Source organism: Bubalus kerabau, chromosome 8 (assembly GCF_029407905.1).
Source record: "Bubalus kerabau isolate K-KA32 ecotype Philippines breed swamp buffalo chromosome 8, PCC_UOA_SB_1v2, whole genome shotgun sequence".
In the NCBI taxonomy this organism is placed as follows: Eukaryota; Metazoa; Chordata; class Mammalia; order Artiodactyla; family Bovidae; genus Bubalus; species Bubalus kerabau.
This window is the reverse complement of record NC_073631.1, coordinates 64,226,262-64,238,449: the sequence shown is the minus strand read 5'-3', so window position 1 is coordinate 64,238,449 and position 12,188 is coordinate 64,226,262. Positions and strand designations below refer to the sequence as shown.

Below are 12,188 nucleotides of genomic sequence, written 5' to 3'. Positions count from 1 at the left end.
GCTTAGGAAAACTCCCACCTCTTCTGTCAGTCAGAGATGTAAGAAACAGTCTATTGCTTCCTTTCTGATCGCACAGTTCAGGGGCTTAATGTCTGTGGTCTTCTCTCCCAGGCCCCTGAGCTGCCATCTGTTTATCACAAGCATGTACATGAAAAAAAAAGCCTCCTGATTTACCTTCAAAAACAAAGACATTATGATTTTAAACTAACTTACTTGGGATCTTTTTTAGACATGTGGATATAAGTAATGTGAGCACGTAGGGTAGAATGGGGAGCTTCCCTGGTAGCTCAGCTGGTAAAGAATCCACCTGCAGTGGAGGAGACCCTGGTTCGATTCTGGGTTGGGAAGTTCCCCTGGAGAAGGGATCAGCTACCCACTCCAGTATTCTTGGGCTTTCCTGGTGGCTCAGATGGTAAAGAATCTGCCTGCAATGCGGAGACCTGGTTTCAATCCCTGGAGGAGGGCATGGTTACCCAGTCTAGTATTCTTGCCTGGAAAATCCCCATGGACAGAAGAGCCTGGCGGGCTACAGTCCATGGGGTTGCAAAGAGTCAGACACTACTGAGTGATTTAAGTATAGCACAGGATAGAATGGTGAGGTTTTATTGCTACCATAGTAGGTGATTTTAGGATGTTTATAATGAAATGAATTGAAATGAGCCCCTAAATAGCAGAAATTCCTCCCAGCCTGCGAAACATCCACCACGGTTAGCATGCTGTGTCCATATGAGAGTGTGTTAGATGGTGCGTGAAGAGAGTTTGGAAGAGTGTGTAATACTGTGGCACCATTAGAACAAAACCGTGTGTGTCCTTATGAATAATCAGCTATGAAAATGAAAGTGAAGTCGCACAATCGTGCCTGACTCTTTGTAGCCCAACAGGCTCCTCCATCCATGGGATTCTCCAGGCAAGAATACTGGAGTGGGCTGCCATTTCCTTCTCCAGGGGATCTTCCCCACCCAGGGATCAAACTCAGATCTCCCGCATTGCAGGCAGATGCTTAAACGCATAGGAAACATCCTAGAAGGGAATCCACCAAAAGTGTTAGCAGTGGTTGTCTTTGCACAGTGATATTCTGCTTAAATTTTTCTTTGTTTCTCTAATTTACAAATTGTCCTATAATGAGCTTGTGTTTGCTGATACCAGAGCATAAGCCTCCATTTAAAGAGAAGGAGGGGAAAAAGCCACAGAATTACTAGTACAATCTTAACTCCCATCTCAGATTAAGAGTCTTAGCATCCAAAGAGCTTTAGAGAAGAAAAGAACCTTTGGAAGCATCCCTGAAGGGTGGAAACAAGGGGTGATGAGGTGATGACAAGCACGGAGGCAGCAACATAGGAGTATAAAATCCCCATAGGAGGGCCCCATGCCCCAGGCCCTGTGCCTCTCACTCCCCATCCTAACCTGCCTTCATCTCCAGGAATCTTCAGCTTTCTCTTAGTCTCCATTTTATAATTTCCCTTGCCAAAAAAAAAAAAATCTAACTGCCTTGCAAAGTACCCTCCCTCCCCCTGTGCTTATTTTTAACCGTCTTGTCCAGGAAACATATGCTGAGGAGCTCCTGGGAGCATGGAGGAGAGGCTACCAGAACCAGCAGCCACTCTGTGACAGGAGTGCATGTGGGTATCCCTCCCCTTGACTCTGAAGAAGCAGCTGGTGATGAACTGGTTATGGAGGCAGAGGGAATGCGTCCCTGTTTGCTTTGTGTCTTCCTCAGCATGATAGGAGTGTTTAAACAAGGATGAACAGTCCTCCAGAATCCTTTTGGGTCCCTAGGAAGAGCATGTTCATGGAGCTGACCGAGTAGGGGCTCGCGGGCCAAGTGATGCAAGGGCGGTAAGCCCACTGCTTCTCTGGATGGATGGAGAAGGACGGGCCTGAGCCTTTAGGGCAGGGGCTGCCCCACGAAGCTCTGAACGCTTGGCTGTGTGTCCTACCGGGAGAAAGGCTGTAGTTCTGATGTGTTGACCTCCCTGGGAGGGCGGTGTCCCCAGGTAACCTGGAGCATCGGTGAGGAAGTGGACAGTAGCGGTGTGGTGGTGGTGGTGCAGCTTTTAGTTCCAGAGGATCCCAAATTTGGAACACACGTGGTGCAGTACACACACATCATCTCACAGGGCAGTTGGTCTAATTCGTGTTTCCTGAGACTTCGCTCCTAAGCGAAGTGCAATTGAGCCTTCGAGTTGGCTACGCTGGACTTGATCCCACTCGCCGGCAGTGGGTGACCTTGCTGTGGTCCCTCTCTAAGCCCTGCTTTCCTCACGTGTCAGATGAGAGCATTATTAACTGCCTCGCAGGATTGTCATTGGGATCAGATGTGATAATGTGTGAACAGTGCCTAATCGCTGCGCTTAGTAAATGCTGGTCCTCATCCTTTGCCCGCCCTTCCTCGGCCTCTGGCTCTCTTTTTCACAGGAGTCAGAGCTAACTGGTCGGGAATTACTGGCCACCTATGTTTTCTTACAATTGATGGATGTGTCCAAGCTTAAACCTATTAGAATGACTGCCTAGGAAATGTCAGCTCTTAGTTAGGCAGTTTAGCAAGGGATCTCCAGGTGGGACTCAGGGCACATTAAGGAGGGCTGATGCTCTTTTTCAAAGGAGTGGGATCTGCTCCATGTTTGGGAGAAAGCCTTTGGAAAGTTCACCTGATGTGCTGTCAGAACAGTCCGCTCCTTTATGGACTTCATGGGGCGATTACCACAGAGAAAGAGGGAGAAAGGAGTTTTAATGTTTCGCAGAACACTGTATTTTCTCTTTCAGTCTTAACACTTCTCTTCCCACACCTTCCTCTTTGGCTCTTCTCCTAGCGTTCTAGAACCATGCAGTGTTAGAACTTGAAATGCCCTTCCAGAGCTACAAGGAAACGAGCCCATTTCTTTCTTTCAATTTTCGAACATGGTTGTTGTTCAGTGAGCCCCCAGGGGCAGAGGAGTGGCCGCGCTCTCTCCCTCCACAGACACCCGGGCCCTTGGGAAAGGCTCCCGGACGCACCCAGTGTGGCAGCAGTGTTGGGTGAGGGGCTCCGAGCGATCCTGGGGGCCCCAAAGCCGTGGCTCTCTGGTATACCTTGCACCTGTCTCCCCTCTGGCATACATGCCTGAGTTTGCATTTGAACAGAGGTGACTACACCTCATCAGGGCTCTGTGGGAATGATCTCTTTCTCTTCCATAGAGATTGAGAAAGGAGGGGAGTGACACTTTTTGCCCTGGCTCTGTGTCCATGTTACATTTTGCGTGTGTGCCCTGCTCTGAGGAGAGGAGGCCAAGACCTTTAAGATGGTTAAGGCACTTAGCACTTATTAGGACAGAGCAATAAATGAGTGCATTGCCGCCCCATAGGCAGTATGGCCTTACAAAGTATCAACATCTGAAAGTCTAAATATGCCCAGAAAACTTTGTAATTGGCTTATTGTTAGAAGGCCAAGCATGATTAATACTTCCCAGGTGGTGCTAGTGGTAAAGAACATGCCTGCCAATGCAGGAGACAGACACAGGTTTGATCCCTGGGTCTGGAAGATCCCCTGGAGGAGGAAATGGCAACTCATTCCAGTATTCTTGCCTGGAGAATCCCATGGACAGAGGAGCCTGGTGGGCTACAGTCCATGGGGTCACAAAGAGTCGGACATGATTAAAGCAACTTAACATGCATGCAGACGTTATTCAGCTTTTGCACGGCTTGGTGTTCTTTGAGAATACATTGACATTTTAAGGACCCTAACCATTCCGTGGTTTCACTCTCCACGTGATCACTGACAGATACCCAGAGATCTGCTGGCTTCTAATGTTGCCCATAACATACATGTGCTTGATGATCCTGGCAAAGCTAAGCCCTTGCTTACTATTAACATTTCAAAAAAAAAAAACGTTGTCTGTGTCCTTTGTTCTGTTTCTGGTAGTACTCAAATGAAAGAAAGTTGAGTCTCTTGACCTCACCTGGCTTAAGACAGGGCTGCTGGGACTTCCCTGGTGGTCCAGTGGTTAAGACCCCATGCTTCCAACGTAAGGGGGCACAGTTCAGTCCCTGTTTGGGCAACTAGGATCCCACATGCCAAGTGGTGCAACCAAAAACATTTTTTTGTCATTAAAAAACAGATAAGACAGGGCTGCTTTCATCTATGATGGCCATTCATCTTCTTAAGGCAACAGTGCCTCTCTGTCCACGCAGTGTGTTGTTTCCACGAGCTGCTGCTGAGTGCACAGGGGGAATGGGTGGGTAACAACTGGAAAGCTAGCAGTCAAAGAGACGTCACCTCGAGAATCAGAAGAGCAACCGAAATAGCCAACTCAGTGAAACAGCTTCATCTGGAACTCTGGCCCTGCGGATTCCAAATGAAAACATACCCCTACTGCCCATCCAGGAAGCAGGAGAAGGGCAGCCATCTGGAATTTGCTTTGAAACCTGTCTGTCCTCCTGACATTCTGTCTCCAGCTGACTGTATGGTCAGCACTAGCAGAGCATCTTAGTAACTGGCTCCCAGAGCCCCGGGTTTCATTTCACCTTAACTGGACGGGGAAGATGAAGGGACCGCGGAGCTTGGTGGTGGCTGCACAAGGCACTTAGTGAGGTTGGACCCCTTTCCCATTGTTATTTACTGGTCAGGACCAGATGAACCAGGAGTATTCATTTCAGAAAGGGAGAAGGGTAGAAGGGATAAACGAAGTCCAAAAGTCCACCAACCAAGAAAGAGTTTGGTGTCAAGCCTTGGACCCTCTTGTCTCTGCAGAGATGAACAGTCAGCTGGTCCAGACAGACCTGATGTGTGCAGCACATCCTAAGCACAGCCAAAGGAGTCCTGTCTTTTAGGACTTGACATTTCTGAATGCCAGCAACTTGGGCATCTTGTAGATTGCAGTTTAAAGGTCTGACTTAGGCTCTCTGTTGACAAGCTGAAGCAGAGAGTGGGGTGAATTTGGCCTTGACAATCAAGTTCTGCATCTGAGTAGCCGACTGTGGGGCACATACTAAAGACTGATATTATCCCCTAATTGGTCTGAAGCTCAAGAAACAAGTCCAGCCCATTTGGCGGGTTCTTGTAATTTATCCTGGGACAGAAAAACCTAAGGTGGGATCCCCAGGAGACATGCCTTTACTCATTCATTCAACAAATGTCCGTTATATGCCTGTGTATATACGGTGGCTGGGCTCCCTCCATGCCTTTATCTCACAGGGTGACCTGCAAAGGGCCTCAGTCAGATGCTTACACGGGGCAGAGTAGGAGAGCTGAAATGGTATTTATTTGTTTTGAACAATACAAGTTGTCTTTTCTGACCACAGGTATTAAAAATGCAAAGACCAAGTTCGAAAGCAATAATTATCTATCTTCCTCTGAACTTCTCAAGCTATAGTTTAAAATTGGGGAACTTGAGAGTGCACAGCTTGGCCGTAACCTCAGATTCCAACTCAGTCAGGGTGGGGTGGGCAAACCTGTGGTCTAAAATGAGAGCTGGTGTAATTCTGCTGAATACAGGTGATGGGTTAGCCCCTGGGACTTTAGAAACACAGGTGTGGGCTAGGGCCCTGTGTTGAGATTGTGCAGATCTGTGCAGTTACCTGGGAGGCTTTTTTCCAATCATACCCACTTTGCCCCTTCCATTTCCACCCATTCTGCCCTTGGGAGCCACTTTTGCTTAAAGTATATTTTCTTCCTTCTGGTGTGTGGACGAAGCAGAAAATTTGAGAACCAGCTGTTCTTTTTTTTTTTTTTTAAATCAACTTTGGGCAGAGTTCAGGTTGAGGGCTCTCAGAGGGTGCTTTTGTTTCCCTTTGAAATGTTCAGGAGAAAGAATCTAAGGATCGGTAAAGGCCGGCTGGCCCCACCCCTTGCATCGTGTCCAGCCCCACATGGTCCACCTGTTCTGACCAGGAGGTGGTGCATTAGGAGACAGACCTCAGTTCACACCTCCCTCTAAACCCTGTCAGCTGTGGAATCTCGCATTCAACTCACTTATGTCTGGGCCTAACATTTCTGGGCTGCACCTTCCTCCTGAATAGCTGGTAGTGTGATCTGTTGGTGGGATAATAGGAATGGTGTGGACCAAACAAGGGGGCTGTTGGAGTAGGCTTCTCAAAGCTTGCCGAACTTGCAGCCTGGGATCCTGTGACAGCGCAGATTCCAGGGCACTGGCGTGGGTGGGCCTGAGAGCTTGCATTTCTAACAGACTCCCAGGTGAGCTTGATGCTACTGGTCCATGGACCACCCCTGAGTAGCAAGGATTTAAAGGTGCTCTCCTCCTTATATTTGCTGTGAACTCTTAGTGCAAGCAGTCAGCTAAGTTATCAAGCTGGCAGTTTTTTTCTTGCCTTTTTTTTTAATTTCATTTTTAATTGTGGCAATTCTTTTTTAAGTTCTAGAAATAGAAGAAAATACCTACCTGTTACCCAAAGCTGATCATGAAAATTGAGGCATAGAATGCTTTCAGCCGTAAACACTGTTCGCCTTGGTCCCTTATTTTATTGTGTATGTGTGTTGATACAGTCATGTCCGACTCTTTGCAGCCCCATGGACTGTAGCCTGCCAGGCTCCTCTGTCCATGGAATTTTTCAGTCAAGAATACTGAAGTGGGCTGCCATTTCTTCCTGCAGGGGATCTTCACAACCCAGGGATCGAACCTAGGTCTCCTGCATCTCCTGCCTTGCAGGCAGATTTCTCTACCTCTGAGCCACCAGGGAAGCCCCCCTTATATTATTAATTGTCCCCAGTAACATAAGAAATACTTATGTACTAATAAGTAGAAGGATCATCTACTCTGAGGGCTGAGAGAAACATCAAGGGCAAGGCTTCAGATCTACAAAATACAGGTGACCCATAAGTTTCAGGAATCATGGTTCCTTATCTTCCAGAATTTACCTGTGAGGGAAAGACTTTTAAATATAAAACAAAGAAAAGGAAAATGTATTTCCTTCATTCCATAACACCAGCTTTTTAAACTTGAATCAGAGTCACCTGGAAGGGATGTTAAAATGCAACTTGCCAGGTCTGACTCAGACACTAATTTTGATAGCGTTTTAAGTTCCCAGATGATACTGATGCGCACGCTTGAACCAGCACAAAGCTTTGTACCCAGAGCCCATCTTTGAGAGAGGTGTGCATGAAAAACAGTGTCTCTCCTGACCTGTGAGGGTCAGGAGAGATGAGCTTTCTGGCTGTCTGTAGATTGCTCTTCCCAGCACAGCATGGCCTCAGAGGCTGGAGCTCTCCAGTAGAGCTGGTTGGCTAATCACCTCAGGGGCTTTTTAAGAGCTAGAGGTTCCTGGGGTGCATCCTCAGAGATGCAGGCAAGCAGCCAGGTTCAGGCCTGCCTATGTGGAGAGCAGTGAGGCACCAGATGGACACTGGAGAGCTGTTCTCCTTTTTAATGACTCTTGGATTCAGCTCTAATGATCACTCAGCAAGTGAATGATTCCCCAGCAGGAAATTGGACCCTCTGGAAGTACATTTCCTCGCTGGATTCCTAAAGTTAGAGGCGATAAATTCTGCATGCATTTTCCAGAGTGCTTCGTTTCCTACCCAAGGGTGGCTACCAGCCAAGACCATCTGGCTATGGGGATTCATCCAGGGTGAAGTCCCCCTATTGAGGATAACACCATCCGTGGCAGTGTTGAAAAGGGAATGGATAAAAGTCACTGAGGACCAGATCCCAGAGAGAACCCTTCCCAGGCAAACTCAAAGTCAGATTAAGATCAAAGCAGTTACTTAAATAGCCTCAAGAAGAAATTCCTCCTTTTGTCTCTCATACCTGGATTTGAGGATAGTGATGTCTCTGAAGTTTCCTGGCTCACCAGCTGATGGTTATAGAGCACCACTGGGCACCATGCTCTGCCAGGTGGGCTTTCTAAAGGCAACCTGGGGACGGTCCCTGCTCTTGTGGCGTACTACTGGGAAGAGGCAGACGCGTAAACATGTAACTAAAAGCAGCATGATTCCTAGAACCTTGTACATCTAGAGTAGGCCTCCCGGGGGCTCCATCCTCGCGTGGTTTTGTTTCCTCCATAGTGCTTGTCACTAGAGAAATGATTCATCTTCTTTCTTAGAGCTCGAGCAACGGGAGAGCAAAGACCAGGCCGTCAGACCCTGGCCTCTCTTAGCGGCTGGATGTGAGCTGCCCAGGAAGGGTATGAGGGCAGCTCTGCAAGGCATTCCTGGAGGAGGCTGCCAGCAGACCACTCGCTGTCAGCCCACAACACCTGTATCTGAGGCGGATGCTTAGGGAGGAGTGGCAAATGCAGTGGTTCTCAGAGCTTAGCTGGCATCCAAATCACCAAAGGGCTTGTTAAAACACATTTACTGGGCCTCACCCTAGAGTTTCTGATCTGGTAGGTCTAGGGTGGGGCCAGAGAGTTTCCCACGAGTTCCCAGGTGATGCTGATGCTCCTGGGTCCTGGACCACACTGTGAGAACCACAGGGATGGTGTGGCAGCATAACCATCACAGCTTACCCAGTGGACAGATGGGAGGGGATTGAATGACAGAGAGGCAGAGAGACCTCTAACAAGCTATGCCAGTGAGCCGGGGGGCAGAATATGGAGCTCTGAAATGGACCATAACAGTGGGATTGGAGAACAGAAAGAGGGTGCTTCTGACAGACATGATGCTGCAGTGGCCTGGGGAGCACTAGCCTGTGGGAGGAGAGGGCAGAGTCAGAGTGGCTGGAAAGGTGCTCATGCCAGGAATTGAGATGCACGTCGGGGAGGGGAACGGCATGCTCCTTTGGGACCTGCTGGGTTTGTACTTCGGTGGAAATCTTCTGATGGAAATGTTAAAAAGGAAGTCAAAATACAATTCAAAACTCAAGAGAGAAATCTGAGATGCCGGTACAAATTTGGGGGCATTTGGGGTAGAAGTGTAAGCTGAAGCTGTGGGGCTGAGGTTATCTAAGGGTGGCTCTTGGAGGAGATGGCAATGATGCCTCCAAAAGGAAGCCCAGAGACTGGCTGGTGGGACCGGGCAGAGAAAGGGCTGAGTAGGGTGCCCAAGGTGCATGAAGTAAAGGGACGGGAGGTGTCACCCAGAAGGGGCAGTACCAGGTATCAGAGCATCTCAAACAGCCCAAATCTGACAAATTCTGGAGACCCTTAAAAGAACCAGCCCCAAAAGATGGGGTTGTGTTTGAGGCATGACTTAGAGGAGCTGGCCCATGGATTCTGAAACCTGTAGTTTTCAATTCCTCATTTTATTAATACGTTGTCTGTACGATTTCATTTTGCCTTGATGATAAAGTCGCCTTACAGTTCTTTATTGGTGAAACACACATACACAAAAAGAAGCTCACCCTGGAAACGCACAGGACGCGTAGTCACCACCCATGAGAGGTCTTTCTTCTCAGAGGAAAACCAAGGTGAACAGTATGGTGGTGCATGGTGAAGGGAGGGTCAGTTGGTACTTTTTTTTAAATGAAGTATAATTGATTTACAATATTGTATTAGTCTCAGATGTACAACATAGTGATCCAGTAATTTTATACATTATGAAATGACCGCGACATTACGTCTAGTGACCACCTATCACTATTCAAAATTATTTCACAATTATTGACTGCCTTCTGGGGGTCTGTTTTTGTGCCTCTAACAGGGTTGGAAAAGTACCATGTATCCATGTTCTTCCCTCTGCGTTTGATACTGATCTAGACTCTCCTGGGACCTTAACCACTGATTTTTCAAGGATTAAAAAGATTCTGACAACTGCTTTTGAACTTGCCTGGAGAATCCCATGGACAGAGGAGCCTTGTGGGCTGCCATCTATGGGGTCGCACAGAGTTGGACACGACTGAAGCGACTTAGCAGCAGCAGCAGCAGCTACAAAGTGAATGGTTTGCTCTAAGCTAAAATTCTCCAGGTGATAATTGTATATTTCACCGGTGGACAGTTTGCTTTTTAATTTTTGAGGCTTGTTTTGTCATCCTGGTCTTCATAAACCCTGGCTTCTGAGAACACAAGGACGGGGTCTGACAAGTGTCTGGATCAGGCTCAGGAGTCAGGGTCCTGCATTTTCTGGCTCCTCAGACTGCCTGCAGCAGGAACTGCTTTAGGCGAGAACACACACCAACGTGTTCTCTGTCTTTACAGTTCTGTGTGGAGTTAAACCAGCCAATCCTGCCCAACATCCGCAAGTGGAAAGGGCCCCGGGGATGCTGGAAGGCCGTTGTTTCCGAGACACCCTCGACTCAGCTCCAAAAGGTACCCTCATCTGCAGAACGGGGATTTTCTTTCCATTTTCTTTTTTCCAATCACAGACGTTTAAAATCTTTCCTTTGCCAACATCCTTGATGTAATGTTGTATTTCTGCCCATTTTTTAGCTCTTTGCCATTTGTTTCAAAATGCCCTGGTTCTTATTTCCTGTTTGGATCAGGAATGGCCTGCTGCCCAGATGGAAATGGGAGCTGGGGTGTTGGGAGGAGAGGAGAAATCCTGTCTGGAGCCAAGGCAGCAAATGGGGTATTTCTGTCCTTTGTCCTTCTAATCCCTTCTCCACGGTTCCAGCCTCTGCCAAGTTTGTAGACAGCCCCATTGTTCATTGGCTGAGAACTTCAGATTCACTTAATTCATACGTGAAATATTGGCTTTAGTGGTAAGAATTGTGCACATGGAAATGGTCTGTGGAAACTTTCAGCAGACTTTCATTTTGAATTTTCTTTCATTAGTATTGCCCATATGGGTTTAGGTAAATTGCTCTATGTATGTATTTTCATTCCCACATATCATATTCAAGACCAGTTTTTACTCACTTGAAATATTCAACATCAGTAGAGTTTTAGATTTAAAAAAAAAACGCTCCTGATAGTTAATTATGAGCGGATTACAAAATTTTCCTATAAATGCAGATGTTATATTTTTATCTCTAGGTGTTGGTGCTGCGTGCATGTCAATTGTGTCTGACTCTTCGTGACCCTTGGACTATACCCCACCAGGCTCCTTTGTCCATGGGATCTTCCAGGCAAGAATACTGGAGTGGGTTGCCATTCCCTTCTCCAAGGGATCTTCCCAACCCAGGGGTCAAACCCACGTCTCCTGTGGCTTTGCATTGGCAGGCGGATGCTTTACCACTGAGCCATGTGGGAAGCCCGTTTGTATCTCTAGTATACCATTATAAACACACATGATATAAATACTTATCTGAGAGATATGGAGATCTGGGACTTTTAAATTGTAATGTTTACTGGATTAAAAGTATCCAGTCACTTACTGACTGGATACTTCTTTTTAGCTCCTACTTTAAAGTGTGCTGTAAATCTTATTTCTCTGGGTTTGGGGTGTAAGTGATTACTGCAGGCGGTAGCCAGGGGGCTGGAAATACAGGATAATTGGAAGGTATCTGGTCTTTACCACTCCAGCCCATGACTGTCCCTGCTCAGTCCACATAGAAATAATACTAACAGGGGACTTCCCTAGTGGTCCAGTGGTTAGGACTCTACACTCTCCCTGCCAGGGGCCCGGGTTCAATCCTGGTCGGAGAACTATGTTCCCACAGGCTTCATGGTGCAGCCAAAAGTAAAATAAAAATAAATTTAAAAAACAGGGTTGGGGAGCTTCCCTGGTGGCTCATTGGTAAAGAACCTGCCTGCCAGTGCAGGAGACAGGGGTGCCATCCCTGGTCCAATAAGATCCCACATGTTGCGGAGCAACTAAGCCCACACCATGACTATTGAGTCTGTGCTCTAGAGCCCAGGAACCACAACTACTGAGCCCACATGCAGCAACTATTGAAGCCCTCTAGAGCCCTTGCTCTGTAACAAGAGAAGCCGCTGCAACAAGAAATCCATGTACTGCAGCTAGAGAGTAGCCCCCACTTGCCCCAACGAGAGAAAAGCTGGTGTAGCAATGAAGACGGAGAAGGCAATGGCACCCTACTCCAGTACTCTTGCCTGGAAAATCCCATGGAAGGATAAGCCTGGTAGGCTGCAGTCCATGGGGTCGCTAAGAGTCAGACACAACTGAGCGACTTCACCTTCACTTTTCTCTTTCGTGCATTGGAGAAGGAAATGGCAACCCACTCCAGTGTTCTTGCCTGGAGAATCCCAGGGACGGGGGAGCCTGGTGGGCTGCCGTCTATGGGGTTGCACAGAGTCAGACACGACTGAAGCGACTTAGCAGCAGCAGCAGCAGCAATGAAGACCCAGCATAGCCATAAATAAATATATAAAAATAATTTAAAAATATTTTTAATGGCTCAGATGGTAAAGAATCTGCC

At 47.5% G+C, this 12,188-nt stretch overlaps 1 protein-coding gene across 2 annotated transcripts in view; it reads left to right on the top strand.

The window, feature by feature from the left end:
• The window catches only part of EEPD1 (endonuclease/exonuclease/phosphatase family domain containing 1), a 127,078-nt gene that overhangs the window by 101,755 nt on the left and 13,135 nt on the right, over window positions 1-12,188 (top strand). For both annotated transcript variants that reach the window (XM_055590416.1, XM_055590415.1), the window contains exon 4: window positions 10,066-10,176. In XM_055590416.1, coding sequence (XP_055446391.1) covers window positions 10,066-10,176 — 111 coding nt within the window. The remainder of the gene's footprint in view (window positions 1-10,065; window positions 10,177-12,188) is intronic.